Below are 20,355 nucleotides of genomic sequence, written 5' to 3' on the forward strand. Positions count from 1 at the left end.
TATCGATTATCCGACGTGCGTCCAACTATGTGATAAAAATTGACTCCGGGATGTATATGCACGGCAATACGAGAAGTAATTTCTATTCCGTGGGTAGTTGTAGAGGAAACGTAGAAGCTATGATCTGTTTAGTTTCTTATGGGTCGTTTTGCCTGCTGTAGCAAAGCGTATAAGCTTCGATTTATCGCCTCGGAAGAGGAATGGGAACAACGGTTAGGGAACAAGCAGCAAATTTAAATATTTGGAACGAAAATAGAGGAGAAAATTTTCAACCAACAGATTACTTCACGGAAATGGAAGACGAAAATGAGACGTTAAAAATCTTCCCGCCGTTAGTATATTTTATCAACACCGAAAAAGAAAAAGATAAAAAAAAAAACAAAAACAAAAATTAGAAAAAAGCCCGGTGTTTATAGCCACACAGAGTTCTTGTATACGCGAATAATCAATCTACGACACGTCGGCATTCGTTTTACAAATTTAGAACATAAAAGAGGCGTCGCATACAGGGCAAGAGTTTAAATGAAAATCATGACTTTCAGGTGAAGTTTGAATACTGCCAAGCGACATTTTTGCTATATATACGATCATTGTAATAGCTACTGGCCGAATAATCGCAATCCTAATGTCGTCAGAAAATCAGACTTAAGAGGGTTGTCTAGTGCGAAGGCTGATTTTTTAAAAGGTTTTTCCGAGTATTTTTTTGAGACAAACCAATGAAATAAAATTTATCATAATTTTCACATTATACTTATTGACATTTAAATAAACTTTGTACATTTTTTGGAGACGAAATATTGAATATAACCTAGTTTATAATGCCCGATGGGAACGAATGTAAAAAAAAGCGTAGACATGATATCTCGAAACGAACCAAACCGGATTTACTCAAATTTTTACAGTATCTTTATTATACCTATACCTATCGTGTGAACTAGGATAATCATGATTGCTTTGGTAGTTTTTATTTTACGAGTTAAATAAAAGAATATGATATTTTTTTTCGTAAAATAAAGATGCTGTAAAAATTTGAGCAGGATCGGTCCAATGCTTTTTGAGATTTCATGTCTACACTTTTTTTTACATACGTTCTTATCGGGCAGTATAAATTAGGTTATATTCAATATATCGTCTCAAAAAAATTTACAAGTTGGTTTAAATGTCAATAAATATGATGTGAAAATTATGATAAATTTTATTTCAATGGTTTGTCTTTATAATAAAATACTTTATAAAACTTAAAAAATAACATTCAGTACACCAATAATGTACCAATGAACTTTGGCACCGTATGGAATGTTATTGCAACTTTTCAGCTGTCGAGTAAGTATCATTATCCTTAAGTATTTACCGAGTTAGCCAATTCACGTACGACCCGTGCATGTTTGTCATATTTTATACTCATTCCTACCTATATGTTATTCGAATTGCGTAAATAAGGTTGACGCTGTGCGCTAAGATTAAAATACGTCCCCAATTTTTGAAGGAGCATAAAAAAACGTGACGTGTGCATTGAATGAGGCGTATATATATATAAATTTTGCGACGAACGTGTATTTATAAGCTTCGCTGATCTTGTTAGAAAAATACAGGAAAGTCTTAACGAGCTTGAAATTGCTGTTGATAAAATATGATGGAACAAACGTTTGCTCAGTTTTGATTGCGTCTAGACGGTTATTCGACGGCTCTGATTGCAAGACTGCAGACGTCACGATGCTTTTTTCTGTAAGAGACTTCGCAAGCTAGTTTTGTAATATTCGGTATATCTGTACTATGGAAAGCTTTACCACTGCCTACGAATAAACTAATAAAACGATTGACGGTCTTGCGCATGAGATGAGAAACCGCCCGAGCCTTTAACGTCACCACTTAAATGTCGTTCATGCATTTCAGGACTTGGAGTAACGGGTTGGATTCTATCCAAATTTCAGCTCTTCCGTTCGATTTTACCAAACGATCAACGATGATAACTGCGTACGGTTACCTGTACGCAATACTCTTCGAATTTATCGTTACACATTTCTTACAAATAGCCGTATCATTAAATCAAAGCTACCAAGTGAGTTGAGACTTGTGCGATTACAGCTTTCCAAACCATTGTCACTACGGTCATACTTGCGTTTTATATTATTAGATTCCTCGGCAGCCGAGATTTTTTAAATCTCATTTCAGTACTCATATATTGTGCGAGTTTTTGTTTCACGTTAAGTTTTCGCTTTCATTTTCGTAAGAAAACGCGAATGAAATTTTACAAAACAATTTTCAAATTCTCGTTGTACTCGCTCGCAGTGACTCGTTTGTCACCATTCATTGTCACTCAACACTCGTTGCCCAAGTCCTTTGACTTTCCAAGAGACTTGGAAGCGGTGCAACGTGTCGCGTTCCGGTCAGTTTGCTAATCATTCTGTAAATTTCTGAGCCGACTACAAGAAAATTCATATTCGAGAAAAACAATTTATTTATACTTACCTTAGTGCGGAATATAACGATAAATTTTGGATACGAGCTCGAGATGGAAAACAAAAATCAACACTGCAGCCTGGCAGTCTTGGGATATAAAATATTGAAACTTTTTCTCCTCACATTGTATAAATATCTGTGCAATAACACATTTGTTCGGTTGGTAATGACTATGAAGTGACGAAGTTACACACCGAAGAAAAGTCGCAGCGTTATTTTGATACCTTAGTAAAAATGATACGCTTAATACTCACTTTGCCATCAATGAATCATGCCCAGATATTTTCGTATTTCTTTCATTTATTCATTACGATTGAACGCTGAAATTCAACTGGATAAGTGAACAAAAATTTTCCAAGATTAGCAAAAGAAGGAGGAGAGAATTATTTGTCCTAGATAACAAGTATTTTAACTCATGGTTAAATTATATTGGTGGAACTTTGAAAACTCATATTATGGTGATGTTTAGTGTAGTAGCGCCAATTCCTGTGCCTTCTAGCCTATGTCTAGTCACGTCTCACAATCAGGGCTGGAAATGTGCCAATACGTGTCACTGTGCTACCAATCGTCAAGTTTTTCCCAATATACATATATATATTATATATATAGGTATACATACATACATTATATATGTATATTGAACTGGGAACAGCATCTTACACGTGTTTACACTGCGAGTACAATTGCCCAGCGTGAATAACTAGAGGATTTTTCATATTGCGCCGAATGATGAAAGATCACTTTAGGTGCGCGGTGGAAAATTAATCAATAACATCAAGGCAATAGTACAGAAATTGTATACGATACTCGCATTTATCATTCTGAGTTGGAACGGATCGATCGTAGATAACGTTTTGTGAAAATAGATTTTCAAGTACAAGTTAATTGAAATTCATCAACGTCAGACCCAATGTGATAACAACATCGATTTGTGTTGGCACTTTGTAACCAACGTAGTCGAGTTTCTTGACTGAAAATTGAAATCCTGACATTCAAACCAATGTCGAATCATACTGTTGACTTCGAAATTCGTGATTGCCCACGTACGATGTATTTTCGTATGGAAACAATTACGGATCACGGATTCGGTTTACAACTGAAAACAGAACCGCGTTATATGCTTTGAAACGTTATAAACACCGAGGCTGGCACGATGCCATTGCTCTGAATTGCGTGCTGCTCCGAATCGTGAAAAACGTGTTATAAGTACACGTCTACCCTACCTGGTTGTATAAGCTTTGAGGTAAATTGACGCGAGTCACAAATTGAAACAAGCCCAGAGCTGATATCACAGTTACCGTTCAATTAAGGACGTTTAGATCTCGCGGATATCGCTTTCGTTATGCAATGATAAAATTTGCAAAATTCGCAACCAAAACATGAGTACCAAGTGCTTTTGGCTTGCAATTAGATTAACTTTTTGGTCTCGGTTGTTCATTTTCATTCAAAACGTTTTCTCATCATCTTTAATGTCTAATAAAGTAGATTTATCTGATTGGTAGTTAGACTTTTTCGTAGCCGTCTAAATTGAATGAACTTATGTTTATTTCAGAAAGATAAGCAAAGTTAACGTATTTTATACACAATTTGGCACACAAGTCGTCGAAGCTAGGAAAGCTTATCCTTCAACTTCATTTTGAGTACAGTAAAGATGACTTGACGTAACCTTGTACAAAGTGCACATTACTTTTTTAGACCCGGCAATCATCGCATCGTGATATAAAACGATTATCACCTGAATTAACGGAAGTATCCAAGGTGTTTGACAAGATTTACTTATCCGTCATGATAATTAGTCGATAGACACTTCGAAATCACGCTTTCCTGCTGTATTTTCACGATTATTTCGTTCGCGTTGAATTTTGTTAGACGGTGATTTTTGTTAATATTATATGACAAACTCGTCGCCGTCACGTAAGCGTCGGTAGTTAGACATTTTCTCCTCCAGCAAGTCGATCAATTTCTTTTCGATGACCGGAAAAATCGCATTACTAAACCTGCAGTATTAAAAACCACAGTTCACAGTTTGTGCACTTTGAAATTGTTGATACTTTCCTGTAGGATTTCAAAGTCTGCATTGAATGAGAAAACTGTTGAGGAGGTTGTGCTTTATTCTATCCTGACAACATAGATGAAATGCCTAAATTTAATAATGGAATATCCATCTTCTTGTCGAATACACAAGGCAGGCTTTCGATGTCACAAAAAAATCTCTCCATTCTGGTCATAGTATCCAAGATCTTCCGAGGATGAAATAGGATTTTCGCCTGTAATACGTCCGTATTTACTCGTAGTACTTCAATTTTATCTCATCGTTAGACTCAATTCGTGAAAACGCAACCTAATGCACAAACAGCGAATGACGGTTTAATACTGTTTATTAATTTGCTTTTTTGTGGCGATGTTAAATATCTTTGTATCAATATATCTGTGATAGTAATACATTAAAATACAAATAGAAAGTCTAACTGCAAGTTCTTAGTTAGATGGGGATACTGACGATGTAGAATCAAATAAACCCAGTGTTGGATACTTATCGATGGCAGTACTATTATTCTACTTGACGATCTAGACCAAGGTATTGCTGATGTTTATTTCATTTCCACCATTCGTACAAACGTCAATACGCGTAAAGATTTCATCTTTGATTTACTTTGACGCCTTAGGATGCTACGTATTTTATTTCGAATAATCAGTATCCCGTAGATAAATAAAACTTCTTTTTCTATCATTTTACGAAGCTGCCACAGATGTTGCCAAATCACGTAGATATCTGCGCAGAGTTTTGTAGGACTCTGTTCTCGGGAGACAATCGACGAACTTGACTCCGCCGCGCAGCTGACTAAAGTCACCCATTTCCGTGGCCACTAAGTCAATCAATTGCTGTTCGGTAACCTGAAAGATCGCAAAGATATCGTGTGAAGGGAGCTCAAGCTCTATTCAAATATTACCTCAACCACTAAGTTTGAATGATTTTTCTGAAATCCGATTTTAGTAAATGAAAACTGTGAGACCCAGAGAGGATGTAACGGTCTTTCACTCTCATCGATGACTTTCGAATGGAAAATCAAAACGTTTGAGTGTTACGTTAGAGATTGCATCGAGGTTTTACTAAGGCATCGGTAACCTCAGCGTCTAGCAGCCGATGATTGTGATGAAGAAAAAAAAATACCTTTTGGTCGGTCGCAGAAGACTCTGCTCTGACTACAAAAGCAACAGGATGCTCATCGTCCAGAGGATGAGGCAAGCCCACGACAGCAACCTCCTTGACACCAGGATGAGGCAAAAGCACATCCTCGATATCAGCTGGAGATATGTGGTAACCTCGATACTTGATCAGATCCTTCAATCTGTCCACCACAAATATCTCACCGTCCTCGTCATAGTAGCCAAGATCTCCCGAGTGCATCCATCCTTACGTAATGAATTAAAAGGAGACATTTTTCGAACGTCAGTGATAGGTTTGAGTTAATCGGTATCCTGACTATTCTATGGATGTTTAGTTGTATACTGACCTTCCTCATCGATCGCTTTAGCAGTAGCTTCTGGATTGTTGTAGTAGCCGTTCATCATAGTGCAACTCTTCAACCATAGTTCACCTTCTTTATTGGCTCCCTGTACTTTCCCGGTGGCTGGGTCGACCACTTTCAGCTGGCTATCCTCTAGCACGTGACCGGATGATCCAAATTTCGATCCAGGCGACTGGCGTATGATCACACCACCGACTTCCGTCATACCGTAACCAACGGTGATCGTGGCGCTGGGTACAGCCTTGATAAAGGCCTCCCGAGCAGCAACTGATAGAATGGCTCCACTGCTTGTAACATCTTTCAGGCTGGACAGATCGTATTTTTTCACGGCGTCCGATTTCACCAATCTGTTCATTACATTGACAGGTAAGAAGGCTGAATGTATCTGGAATAAAAAGAAACATGTTATTCTATGCACATCCGCGTCCTCGATAACAAATAGTTTTACAACTATTTACTTTGAGCTTTTCGATGAGCGCGCAAGCTGTATTCTCGTCGAAGGGCGGCGGTATTAGTCTAGTTGCCTTTGCGCAAACAGTAAAAAGCATGGTGAAAGTTCCAGTGACCCATGCTTGAGGTGTGACGATTAAAGCTTTGTCGGCTTGCAGTACAGAAAGTGCCGGTCGGTTTTGCACCTTCATCAAAACTAGGTGTGATAGTGCAACACCTTTCGGCAAGCCTGAGGTTCCAGAAGTGCACAGGATTACCGCAGTATCACCAGAACTTTTCACCGGTGTGCATTCGTAGTTTTGGACCTTTTCGTTTTCTTGCTCGTTGATTATTCTTTCAAACTCAAAAAACCCGGAAACGCGACCAAAAACTATGATCTTCAGGTCAAGATTAATTTCTTCGGCCGCCGCGGCAAAGGTGGTAGCTAATTCTTCGTTGACGAATGCCATTTTTGGTGCAGTTGTTTTCATCATATGACAAAAGTCCCCTGGAAAAATTATTGCAGCATCTTTAATGTTGAACGGTTGATTACAACTGTTTTTCGCGCTTGGTCTGTATACAGACTTTATTCATCTGTTGCCTAAATTATGTTCATTCTGTTCGTTATGCTCCAGTGATTTATGAATATCGATCGAGTTTGTCGCTCTTACGTCGTAACAGTCTAAGCGTATGGCTATGTGTTTGGTCGGAACAGAACTTAACGTTGCGTCAAGTATTTAACCACAATTGGCACGTAAGAAACTCAGTGGTAAAATATATAATTTTACCAATTAAAATAAGTAATATATACTTTCGTCACTACCGTTATATGTTTTACGAGACTTCTACACGGCATTGTGAGTTACGCGATTGTGAAGAAATTTACGTTTGCTCATCCCGACGTATAAGGGATTGAAAATGGCTCCAACGTAGAGGGCTGCGTAACATGGCATCGCGACGTCCAGATGTTGGTTGTCGCAAACTACAACAACGTCTCCTGGGAGCAAACCGTGAGCCTTCATCCACAGAGCACATCTCACGCTCCTGTCCCGCATCTGGTCGAAGGTGTATTCTTCGCCAGTCTTACCATCGATCTGAAACATTGTTCTCCAACATATTACAACAAATATATTTCTGACCACAACGAGCTTTTGTGAAGCAGGCCCGCTTCGATTATTCATACTTCCATAATATGGAGCAATATTACGACACGTGTGGCTAGAAGTTAAAAATGGGTAATTTTGAGTAATCGCATATTTACCTGCCCTACTAATTTTGGATTATTTTTCAGACTGGCTAGTATGAGTTCCCCCAAACTGTTGAACTCGAACGGAGGATAAGGAACAACCTTTCCCTTGAGTACATTGTCCTCAAGTGTGAATCTCGAATCATTCTGAAAATAACATTGGGTATAACATTTTTCATGATTTTCCGAAAAGCGGAAATAACTTGAGCCAATTAGTGGAACTTTTGACGTATTCTATACGTAGCCCGTAAAGTTTTCTACAAGAAAGCATTGAACGATGCCTTTGTAGAAAATTTTAGGATCCCTGACACCAGAATCGATATAAAAGTCAGAGACCGTTGCGTACTGTTGCTGCCAACTACGTAGAGGTTTAAATCAAGGTGAACTGAGCTTCAAAGTGCGCATAAAAATTCAGTAAATTCAGCTCAGTTGAACGAATAAAAAAATAAAATCACAGTCCAGAAAAATGGAAGCCAGTCACCTATCAAGCTTTCTACGTATGTGGTGTATAAGCAATTCACTTACCATTTTCGCTGTTCGTCGGTAAAATTATACTATTTAACTTAGATTTTTTGCCACCGTGCTATTTATGTGACTTGAGAAATTTTTTTTTCACTCGTTTAATATCTGTCTTGGAACTCGGTAAGAGTAATCAACAGCACGTTACAACTCGACAGAATGACGATTGTTCAAAGAGGAGCGTGTTCTTAAGTGATTCTCTACAATGAAGTGTTAAACCGGTGCAGCGTCGTTGATTCGTTGAAATCGATGTCGATCGGTTGTAATTATTTCTTTGACTGATAGAGTACAAGACGGATTTGATCTCTCTACTCACACAAGTACATCCCGTTCATTCGTTCGATGATTTAGACAGAGTTTCAGACTATATATATCATTCTGAACAGCTCAGGATTATTAAATCTGATTCACCTAAGCCTGGCTTTGTAAGCAATCTGGCAAGGCGTGTCAATGCCACATGCGAAACATCAAAATCACTATACAACCATTATCTATTTTTCCCTATAAGATTATTCGTTCATTCATAGTCTAGTAACGCTGGGTTCGTTACTACCAACTGATGGAAAGTCGTCATGTGTCGTATTTTCTGTACCCAATTCAAAAATTGGTCATGGCAACCACTTTATATAATATCTTATCAGTAACGAGATTTTTCTTTTGCCACCTATACGGGGTGTAACGAAATTGCCAATTGCGGGACACAGCATTGAGGTCATCTCGATAAGTGCAGCCGAGGAAACGGGGAAGAAAAAATTATTTGGACGCTCCGTTTTCTCCAAAAAGCATATGACCGGTAATCAATTGGGAGTGAGCTTTAGATATTTTCACCGAACAAGCACAATCGCCAGATCCAACGGATTACCGCGGATCCGCTCAAATCTACCAAAGTAGATAAAATTATACACTTCTCCAAAAGGATATATTACTAACTCCGGAGTTACTGAATAATCACCTTAACAATGCCTCGGATCCAAGCCAAGGACACGGATGCAGACGAAAAGTCATTTCGCGACTGGACTTGCTCAGCAACGAGCTAACGCCTGATTTGCACCCAATGGTATGGTTTCTTAAAAAAATCGACCATTCATATTTTTTTCTTTTGCGCTGAACCGGTCCTGCTGACGGCGACGAACTCAATACTTTTTCCTACAATCGGAAATTTCGTTACACCCTGTATAACATTCAGTCTATACATATGCATAGATTACAGGATATATTGAATTAATTTACTGGATATCGCCAAACTGGACTAGTCCCAAGGCTAATGAATTTATCTATCTATCTATCATTAGAGAAAATTGATTCATTCAAACTGCAATTACAGATGACCGGATCGCCACTTTCGTTACGCAATACAGAATAGATTGTTATCGATATTTTTGTTCGCGTTTCTCTGTAGCTTTGTACATGATAACTATTTACACGTTAGAAACTAGCACGGTCATCTTCGACACAGCACAGTTATGCTGAAAAATTGGCTGAAATTTCTAAAGTATGTATATTTCGTATGTGTGAAATTGTTTTCTATCTTGGAAAAAAAGGAATAGCTTTATCGAATGCCGTTTATTCCGCTGGGCTGTTTTCCTTGATAGTATTTTAGTTGTATATCATATTTGATCACTTCGTACGTATTTGTTTCTTTTCACGTATGTAACGTGCGAAAATGCCCTGACAAACATGATAATATACAGAAAAAATTGATATTTCTTTCGTATAGGCTTTTGGTGCACGTGTTAGAGATTATATAGCAACACCACGCAGCTGTTTTTTGATCTTTAGCTTCAAATGTGGATTAGCTGTTGTGATTGAGAGGATTCGTTCAAGGTAAAATTCATTATATAACATTGATTTTATTCATATCACGAATACAAATGCATCAATCTAATTATTTTCACTTCAAATACTTTCCGAGCGATGTATCGGATGAAATGGTATAAGAGTGTTTGACAGTTAAAACGTACCTATCCCTTAAATTTATTCCTTAACTAATTGCTCTTGGAGATGAGAAAATTTATGGCTGATCGTCACGTTGTTGCCATAGATCTCCCTAGGTCGCGTACATATCCGCGTCGAATATTATTTGACGGTGTTTTCGGTAGGTTATCCAGGAATTTGACTCCACCCCGCAGTCGTTTACTGTCAGCCATTTCGGTCACCACCAAGTCAATCAATTCCTGTTCTGTAACCTAAAGAATCCGAAAAATTAAGCGTCCATAATATTCGGACTTTCATTATTCTCACACTCAAATAACTTCACGATAATTTTACGTTGGACTTGTCGATATTGTAATTCAGAAATTTTCACGTTGATCTCGACCAGTTCATAGTGTCGCTAAGTAACCGACTTCTACTTGTCGGAACAAATTACCCCTTCTCCGGTGAGAGAAGACTCCGTTCTAACTACAAAAGCAATAGGATGCTCGTCATCCACAGGATGAGGCAAGCCCACGACTGCCACCTCTTTGACACCAGGGTGAGACAAGAGCACACTCTCGACTTCAACCGGATATATGTGATAACCCCTGTATTTAATCAGTTCTTTCAGCCTATCTACCACGAAGATCTCTCCGTCCTCGTCGTAGTAACCAAGATCTCCCGATTGCATCCATCCTTAGAAAAAGTATTAAAATTTGAGATTTTGTAACTTAAAAGTCAAGGGTTGAACTGGAACTTTGAATACATTTGCTAGGAAATACATTACTCAAGTTACCTTCCTTGTCGATGGTTGCGGCTGTAGCATCTGGATCGTTATAGTAACAGTTCATCATGGTGTCATTCTTCTACAATAGTTCACCCACCTGATTAGTTCCCAATACTCTGCCCGTATCTGTATCCACTACCCTCAGCTGGCAATTGATTAAGAGGCGGCCACGCGATTCGGGTTTTGAGCTGTTTGATTGTACTGATGTGCCAGCTCCTAGTTCTGTCATGCCATAGCCAGCTAGGATGGAAGCGCCTGGTAACTTTTTAGCAAATGCATCACGAGACGCAACTGACAGTTTGGCTCCACCACAAATTACAGACTTGATACAGGAGAGATCGTACTTGCTCAAAGCGTCGGATTTCAATAATCTGTTGACGATATTTGGGGCTACAAAAACTGTTTGTGCCTAAAACAAAAAAAAAAATAAAAAAAATACCAGATATACGTTCAGCAGTGAATTCTACGATTATTTTGTTTACATACGAATCGATAATTTTTATAACTTACTTTGCGTCTTTCGAGAATTTCGGGAGCAAACCCTGTTTCTTCAGCCACAAGGCACACCTCACACTTCTGTCTTGCATTTTTTCGAAGGTATATTCTTCGCCAGTGGCACCATCAATCTGTAATATCATTTGTCGTGATAACAAAGTGAAGAAACATTATGTATCTCGATAGAAAATGACTGGCTTTAACCATTTATGTATATTGTTTTCAGTTCAATGTCATAAGGTGTATCAGATGAATGTACAGCAACCGCTTACCAAGTTCGCACGAATACTTACTTGTCCCACGAAATTTGGATCGCTTTTCAGTTTGTCTAGAATCATTTCTCCGATACTACCGTAGTCGAAATCGGTACAAGGAATCTCGTTACCTTTGAGTATATTGTTTACGATTGTAAGGCCTGAATTGTCCTGGAAATAAATTCGTAACATCTTAAGTCCATTTTCGTAGTCTGGTAATTCTAGTCTTGAGGAGTTCGCACGTTCTCTGTGGTTTTCGGCGAGATTGTACAGTAATGTCACGCATTACTGCACAGTATTCAATGTACGTAACATGCATGGGTGCAGATAACCGTGCAGTAGGCATTTGAGATTTTGACTTGGCTGAATTGGCGTTTCTCAACAAGGCCGAAGCTGTCTTACGCAAGAAATACGTACGTTGATAAAAAGCTTAGTCATAGCAGCGTTAATGAGAAGTGTGGTGAACACTATTGTTGACAATCGACGATGGACCGCGCAACACAGTTTCGGGATTTACGTAAGCCAGATATTTTGACTTCACCGCTAGTACCGCATAAAATACTGTGATATGATCAGGTTGTTAAGAGTAAACGAAATGAACTCATTATCAAAAAATGATTTGAACTCACGAAAGCAGAGAGCAGGGAACTACGTAGTATCATTTAAACAGTTGTAATTATTAGGTTTTGAAGAAGTCCACAGATAAATTGTGTTATTTGACAATTCGTAGAGTACGGAATCAGCAACGCAGTATTACTGCGAGTCTGCAATAAGTAGTCAGATTTTATATGATTATGATATAAGAATGCTATGTGTGTAATTAACTCACCATTTTAGCGTTCCGGATGAAGAATTAGCTTGATAAATTTCGCCACTCGTTATATCGTACGTGATAAAATGAGTACAAACTTGAAATCGGTTTCAAAACTCTGCGAAAGCAGTCAAGAAGAGGTTTGAATTGGACAGAATAACACTGGTACAACAAAGAAACTGTTCTTGAGATGTTCTGTGGAATGAGGTATGTTATGTTTAGAGGTATACATACTATACATATAGGTATAATTGGTCAGCTTAGTTCGTAAGATGCCCGCCGACCTCCTACGCCAAGGATGGCGAGACACGTCGTTCGGGCAAAAGTTGTAACCCATGTATTGTGGAACTAATCCACAAAAATAAAGGTCTAGTATATCACGAAGTGAATTAACCCAAGACTCACATTATTTTCTACCTGGATACATAACAAGGTAGTAGGTTGATTGCAGAGTTGACGGTGTTGGTTCGTGATGATGGTTTCTGTTATGCATGACGAAAGTGAGGCATGTATACTCATGAAGATATGCCATAATTCTGTTCATCGCAATTCACGGTGACATGAAAAGACAACCCACCTGATAAGATACATGATCGCTGTCAACAAGGCAATTTTCCGTATTAACTGATTTGATATAATGATGGCATGCTGCATTTACGATATTTTATCATGAGTAGAATGTCACATTTTAAATCCAATTTGCATCGTGAGATCGGCGACCGGAAAAAATTCAAATACTTTGAATCTACACGTGTAGTAGCTTTACGTGTATTACTGCTACTGATAAAAAAGCTTCATTGGCTTGTGTACTCACTGCGTCTTCAACAAAGCACAATCTTTTGTTGTGTAATTCGTCGTACAAACAACCACACACATTCACATTTTGTAACGAAAGTGTGCATCATCAGTACCATGTCGCAAGTGATAAATCGTAATCAAATACGAAAGTTTATAGAGGAAAAAACTGTGAACAAGTATTTGGGAAAGAGGTACTTGGTTTGATAGCTTCTGTTTGAGTAAATGTTCGAAAGTCCAGTCAGTACTGGATTTGTTGCTGGTATTATTGGTATTGGTGCTGGTATTGAAAGGACTGTATACATCAATCCATTAAACGTGACAAAATTAAGCGTAGTACTATTTTGAGCGTCTCACGCCCGATGATATAATTTTGTAATAAGTAAAATTATTACTCAAATTTAACTACAATTTTCGTTTGGTGCTGGATTTTAGCTTGCAGGCATCATGTCGGCATAATATTACGGAGAAAATTGGACCGGATAGACCAATACCCAAGTCATTTCGTTGGACTCATCAAAAGTTACGATTAAAATACGTATATACCTCGTATTTCACTGTTACTCTTTACACTAATTATAGAACTAGGCTAAGTTTCTTGGATTTAAGACTCTGTACATATATAACTTTGTATATTGTTGTTTCACAATATGGATATGGAAAGGATATTAATAAAAACCATTAAAACCATCAAAACACTTTGCTTCGTAACTTCTTCCCTGTTGATCCCACGCTTTTTTTCGCTGCGTTTCCTGAGTTCCTGGGGGTCCAATCAGTCAGGAAAGGGTCATTTAAAACGAATCTGGGACCAAAAATTTTTCGTGATTTTGAAAAGTGCTGGAATCAATTCTTTCATGCAACATTCCGACGCAGTTTTGCGAGAGAAATCGATTGGGCGCAGTCCCAATACGCTGCGAGCAACGCATCAAAAGTTACAGCAAGAAAACGAAAACCAGTGTTTTCGACATTTTTCAGCAGGTGCTTTTTCGCTCGCCATTTCTCTCCTGTTGGGTCTACGCCCTTTTCGCTGCGATTTCTGAGTTCCTGAGGGTCCAATTGGTGAGATAAGGATCATTTCAATCGAATCCGAGACCAGAAGTTTTTTGCCCAAAAAAAAAGTAAGGCTAACCCCTTTGTGTTTTTGGCGAAAATTTTCGCGATTTCGAGAAGTGCTGGAATCAATTCTTTGGCGCACTGTATCGACGTAATTTTGCGAGAGAAATCGATTGGGCGCAGTCCCAATACGCTGCGAGCAACGCATCAAAAGTTACAGCCAAAAAACGAGAACCTGTGTTTTCGACATTTTTCAGCAGGTGCTTTTTCGCTCGCCATTTCTCTCCTGTTGGGTCTACGCCCTTTTCGCTGCGATTTCTGAGTTCCTGAGGGTCCAATTGGTGAGATAAGGATCATTTCAATCGAATCCGAGACCAGAAGTTTTTTGCCCAAAAAAAAAGTAAGGCTAACCCCTTTGTGTTTTTGGCGAAAATTTTCGCGATTTTGAGAAGTGCTGGAATCAATTCTTTGGCGCACTGTATCGACGTAATTTTGCGAGAGAAATCGATTGGGCGCAGTCCCAATACGCTGCGAGCAACGCATCAAAAGTTACAGCCAAAAAACGAGAACCTGTGTTTTCGACATTTTTCAGCACGTGCTTTTTCGCTCGCCATTTCTCTCCTGTTGGTCCTGCGCTCTTTTTGCTGCGATTTCTGAGTTCCTGAGGGTCCAATTGGTAAGATAAGCGTCATTTCAATCGAATCCGAGACCAAAAGTTTTTTGCCCAAAAAAAAAGTAAGGCTAACCCCTTTGTGTTTTTGGCGAAAATTTTCGCGATTTTGAAAAGTGCTGGAATCAATTCTTTCATGCAACATTCCGACGCAGTTTTGCGAGAGAAATCGATTGGGCGCAGTCCCAATACGCTGCGAGCAACGCATCAAAAGTTACAGCCAAAAAACGAGAACCTGTGTTTTCGACATTTTTCAGCAGGTGCTTTTTTGCTCGCCATTTCTCTCTTGTTGGGTCTACGCCCTTTTCGCTGCGATTTCTGAGTTCCTGAGGGTCCAATTGGTGAGATAAGGATCATTTCAATCGAATCCGAGACCAGAAGTTTTTTGCCCAAAAAAAAAGTAAGGCTAACCCCTTTGTGTTTTTGGCGAAAATTTTCGCGATTTTGAGAAGTGCTGGAATCAATTCTTTGGCGCACTGTATCGACGTAATTTTGCGAGAGAAATCGATTGGGCGCAGTCCCAATACGCTGCGAGCAACGCATCAAAAGTTACAGCCAAAAAACGAGAACCTGTGTTTTCTACATTTTTCAGCAGGTGCTTTTTCGCTCGCCATTTCTCTCCTGTTGGTCCTGCGCTCTTTTTGCTGCGATTTCTGAGTTCCTGAGGGTCCAATTGGTAAGATAAGCGTCATTTCAATCGAATCCGAGACCAAAAGTTTTTTGCCCAAAAAAAAAGTAAGGCTAACCCCTTTGTGTTTTTGGCGAAAATTTTCGCGATTTTGAAAAGTGCTGGAATCAATTCTCTCATGCATTATTCCGACGCAGTTCTGCGAGAGAAATCGATTGGGCGCAGTCCCAATACGCTGCGAGCAACGCATCAAAAGTTACAGCCAAAAAACGAGAACCTGTGTTTTCGACATTTTTCAGCAGGTGCTTTTTCGCTCGCCATTTCTCTCCTGTTGGTCCTGCGCTCTTTTTGCTGCGATTTCTGAGTTCCTGAGGGTCCAATTGGTAAGATAAGCGTCATTGCAATCGAATCCGAGACCAAAAGTTTTTTGCCCAAAAAAAAAGTAAGGCTAACCCCTATGTGTTTTTGGCGAAAATTTTCGCGATTTTGAAAAGTGCTGGAATCAATTCTTTCATGCATTATTCCGACGCAGTTCTGCGAGAGAAATCGATTGGGCGCAGTCCCAATACGCTGCGAGCAACGCATCAAAAGTTACAGCCAAAAAACGAGAACCTGTGTTTTCGACATTTTTCAGCAGGTGCTTTTTCGCTCGCCATTTCTCTCTTGTTGGTCCTGCGCTCTTTTCGCTGCGATTTCTGAGTTCCTGAGGGTCCAATTGGTAAGATAAGCGTCATTTCAATCGAATCCGAGACCAAAAGTTTTTTGCCCAAAAAAAAAGTAAGGCTAACCCCTTTGTGTTTTTGGCGAAAATTTTCGCGATTTTGAAAAGTGCTGGAATCAATTCTTTCATGCATTATTCCGACGCAGTTCTGCGAGAGAAATCGATTGGGCGCAGTCCCAATACGCTGCGAGCAACGCATCAAAAGTTACAGCCAAAAAACGAGAACCTGTGTTTTCGACATTTTTCAGCAGGTGCTTTTTCGCTCGCCATTTCTCTCCTGTTAGTCCTGCGCTCTTTTTGCTGCGATTTCTGAGTTCCTGAGGGTCCAATTGGTAAGATAAGCGTCATTTCAATCGAATCCGAGACCAGAAGTTTTTTGCCCAAAAAAAACGCAAGGCTAACCCCTTTGTGTTTTTGGCGAAAATTTTCGCGATTTTGAAAAGTGCTGGAATCAATTCTTTCATGCAACATTCCGACGCAGTTTTGCGAGAGAAATCGATTGGGCGCAGTCCCAATACGCTGCGAGCAACGCATCAAAAGTTACAGCCAAAAAACGAGAACCTGTGTTTTCGACATTTTTCAGCAGGTGCTTTTTCGCTCGCCATTTCTCTCGTGTTGGGTCTACGCCCTTTTCGCTGCGATTTCTGAGTTCCTGAGGGTCCAATTGGTGAGATAAGGATCATTTCAATCGAATCCGAGACCAGAAGTTTTTTGCCCAAAAAAAAAGTAAGGCTAACCCCTTTGTGTTTTTGGCGAAAATTTTCGCGATTTTGAGAAGTGCTGGAATCAATTCTTTGGCGCACTGTATCGACGTAATTTTGCGAAAGAAATCGATTGGGCGCAGTCCCAATACGCTGCGAGCAACGCATCAAAAGTTACAGCCAAAAAACGAGAACCTATGTTTTCGACATTTTTCAGCAGGTGCTTTTTCGCTCGCCATTTCTCTCCTGTTGGTCCTGCGCTCTTTTTGCTGCGATTTCTGAGTTCCTGAGGGTCCAATTGGTAAGATAAGCGTCATTTCAATCGAATCCGAGACCAGAAGTTTTTTGCCCAAAAAAAACGCAAGGCTAACCCCTTTGTGTTTTTGGCGAAAATTTTCGCGATTTTGAAAAGTGCTGGAATCAATTCTTTTATGCAACATTCCGACGCAGTTTTGCGAGAGAAATCGATTGGGCGCAGTCCCAATACGCTGCGAGCAACGCATCAAAAGTTACAGCAAGAAAACGAAAACCAGTGTTTGCGACATTTTTCAGCAGGTGCTTTTTCGCTCGCCATTTCTCTCCTGTTGGGTCTACGCCCTTTTCGCTGCGATTTCTGAGTTCTTGAGGGTCCAATTGGTGAGATAAGGATCATTTCAATCGAATCCGAGACCAGAAGTTTTTTGCCCAAAAAAAAAGTAAGGCTAACCCCTTTGTGTTTTTGGCGAAAATTTTCGCGATTTTGAGAAGTGCTGGAATCAATTCTTTGGCGCACTGTATCGACGTAATTTTGCGAGAGAAATCGATTGGGCGCAGTCCCAATACGCTGCGAGCAACGCATCAAAAGTTACAGCCAAAAAACGAGAACCTGTGTTTTCGACATTTTTCAGCAGGTGCTTTTTCGCTCGCCATTTCTCTCCTGTTGGGTCTACGCCCTTTTCGCTGCGATTTCTGAGTTCCTGAGGGTCCAATTGGTGAGATAAGGATCATTTCAATCGAATCCGAGACCAGAAGTTTTTTGCCCAAAAAAAAAGTAAGGCTAACCCCTTTGTGTTTTTGGCGAAAATTTTCGCGATTTTGAGAAGTGCTGGAATCAATTCTTTGGCGCACTGTATCGACGTAATTTTGCGAGAGAAATCGATTGGGCGCAGTCCCAATACGCTGCGAGCAACGCATCAAAAGTTACAGCCAAAAAACGAGACACCTGTGTTTTCGACATTTTTCAGCACGTGCTTTTTCGCTCGCCATTTCTCTCCTGTTGGTCCTGCGCTCTTTTTGCTGCGATTTCTGAGTTCCTGAGGGTCCAATCGGTAAGATAAGGATCATTTCAATCGAATCCGAGACCAGAAGTTTTTTGCCCAAAAAAAACGCAAGGCTAACCCCTTTGTGTTTTTGGCGAAAATTTTCGCGATTTTGAAAAGTGCTGGAATCAATTCTTTCATGCAACATTCCGACGCAGTTTTGCGAGAGAAATCGATTGGGCGCAGTCCCAATACGCTGCGAGCAACGCATCAAAAGTTACAGCCAAAAAACGAGAACCTGTGTTTTCGACATTTTTCAGCACGTGCTTTTTCGCTCGCCATTTCTCTCCTGTTGGTCCTGCGCTCTTTTTGCTGCGATTTCTGAGTTCCTGAGGGTCCAATTGGTAAGATAAGCGTCATTTCAATCGAATCCGAGACCAAAAGTTTTTTGCCCAAAAAAAAAGTAAGGCTAACCCCTTTGTGTTTTTGGCGAAAATTTTCGCGATTTTGAAAAGTGCTGGAATCAATTCTTTCATGCAACATTCCGACGCAGTTTTGCGAGAGAAATCGATTGGGCGCAGTCCCAATACGCTGCGAGCAACGCATCAAAAGTTACAGCCAAAAAACGAGAACCTGTGTTTTCGACATTTTTCAGCAGGTGCTTTTTTGCTCGCCATTTCTCTCCTGTTGGGTCTACGCCCTTTTCGCTGCGATTTCTGAGTTCCTGAGGGTCCAATTGGTGAGATAAGGATCATTTCAATCGAATCCGAGACCAGAAGTTTTTTGCCCAAAAAAAAAGTAAGGCTAACCCCTTTGTGTTTTTGGCGAAAATTTTCGCGATTTTGAGAAGTGCTGGAATCAATTCTTTGGCGCACTGTATCGACGTAATTTTGCGAGAGAAATCGATTGGGCGCAGTCCCAATACGCTGCGAGCAACGCATCTAAAGTTACAGCCAAAAAACGAGAACCTGTGTTTTCGACATTTTTCAGCACGTGCTTTTTCGCTCGCCATTTCTCTCCTGTTGGTCCTGCGCTCTTTTTGCTGCGATTTCTGAGTTCCTGAGGGTCCAATTGGTAAGATAAGGATCATTTCAATCGAATCCGAGACCAGAAGTTTTTTGCCCAAAAAAAACGCAAGGCTAACCCCTTTGTGTTTTTGGCGAAAATTTTCGCGATTTTGAAAAGTGCTGGAATCAATTCTTTCATGCAACATTCCGACGCAGTTTTGCGAGAGAAATCGATTGGGCGCAGTCCCAATACGCTGCGAGCAACGCATCAAAAGTTACAGCCAAAAAACGAGAACCTGTGTTTTCGACATTTTTCAGCACGTGCTTTTTCGCTCGCCATTTCTCTCCTGTTGGTCCTGCGCTCTTTTTGCTGCGATTTCTGAGTTCCTGAGGGTCCAATTGGTAAGATAAGCGTCATTTCAATCGAATCCGAGACCAAAAGTTTTTTGCCCAAAAAAAAAGTAAGGCTAACCCCTTTGTGTTTTTGGCGAAAATTTTCGCGATTTTGAAAAGTGCTGGAATCAATTCTTTCATGCAACATTCCGACGCAGTTTTGCGAGAGAAATCGATTGGGCGCAGTCCCAATACGCTGCGAGCAACGCATCAAAAGTTACAGCCAAAAAACGAGAACCTGTGTTTTCGACATTTTTCAGCAGGTGCTTTTTTGCTCGCCATTTCTCTCCTGTTGGGTCTACGCCCTTTTCGCTGCGATTTCTGAGTTCCTGAGGGTCCAATTGGTGAGATAAGGATCATTTCAATCGAATCCGAGACCAGAAGTTTTTTGCCCAAAAAAAAAGTAAGGCTAACCCCTTTGTGTTTTTGGCGAAAATTTTCGCGATTTTGAGAAGTGCTGGAATCAATTCTTTGGCGCACTGTATCGACGTAATTTTGCGAGAGAAATCGATTGGGCGCAATCCCAATACGCTGCGAGCAACGCATCTAAAGTTACAGCCAAAAAACGAGAACCTGTGTTTTCGACATTTTTCAGCACGTGCTTTTTCGCTCGCCATTTCTCTCCTGTTGGTCCTGCGCTCTTTTTGCTGCGATTTCTGAGTTCCTGAGGGTCCAATTGGTAAGATAAGGATCATTTCAATCGA

At 40.0% G+C, this 20,355-nt stretch overlaps 2 protein-coding genes across 2 annotated transcripts; both read right to left on the reverse strand.

The window, feature by feature from the left end:
• Positions 1-4,440: 4,440 nt before the first annotated feature.
• Positions 4,441-8,494, reverse strand: LOC124176003 (4-coumarate--CoA ligase 1-like). The gene is made up of 7 exons (XM_046556757.1): positions 8,191-8,494; positions 7,681-7,812; positions 7,306-7,513; positions 6,449-6,927; positions 5,976-6,375; positions 5,633-5,874; positions 4,441-5,355 (listed from the first exon to the last, which is right to left on the reverse strand). The coding sequence occupies exons 1-7, from the start codon at positions 8,191-8,193 to the stop codon at positions 5,194-5,196; spliced, it is 1,626 nt and encodes a 541-aa protein (XP_046412713.1). The 5' UTR covers positions 8,194-8,494; the 3' UTR covers positions 4,441-5,193.
• Positions 8,495-10,077: 1,583 nt separating this feature from the next.
• On the reverse strand, positions 10,078-12,591 carry LOC124176002 (luciferin 4-monooxygenase-like). Its single transcript, XM_046556756.1, has 6 exons — positions 12,464-12,591; positions 11,674-11,805; positions 11,396-11,511; positions 10,895-11,294; positions 10,553-10,794; positions 10,078-10,370 (listed from the first exon to the last, which is right to left on the reverse strand). The coding sequence occupies exons 4-6, from the start codon at positions 10,950-10,952 to the stop codon at positions 10,209-10,211; spliced, it is 462 nt and encodes a 153-aa protein (XP_046412712.1). The 5' UTR covers positions 10,953-11,294; positions 11,396-11,511; positions 11,674-11,805; positions 12,464-12,591; the 3' UTR covers positions 10,078-10,208.
• Positions 12,592-20,355: the final 7,764 nt, after the last annotated feature.

Source organism: Neodiprion fabricii, chromosome 2 (genome assembly GCF_021155785.1).
Source record: "Neodiprion fabricii isolate iyNeoFabr1 chromosome 2, iyNeoFabr1.1, whole genome shotgun sequence".
Taxonomy (NCBI): Eukaryota; Metazoa; Arthropoda; class Insecta; order Hymenoptera; family Diprionidae; genus Neodiprion; species Neodiprion fabricii.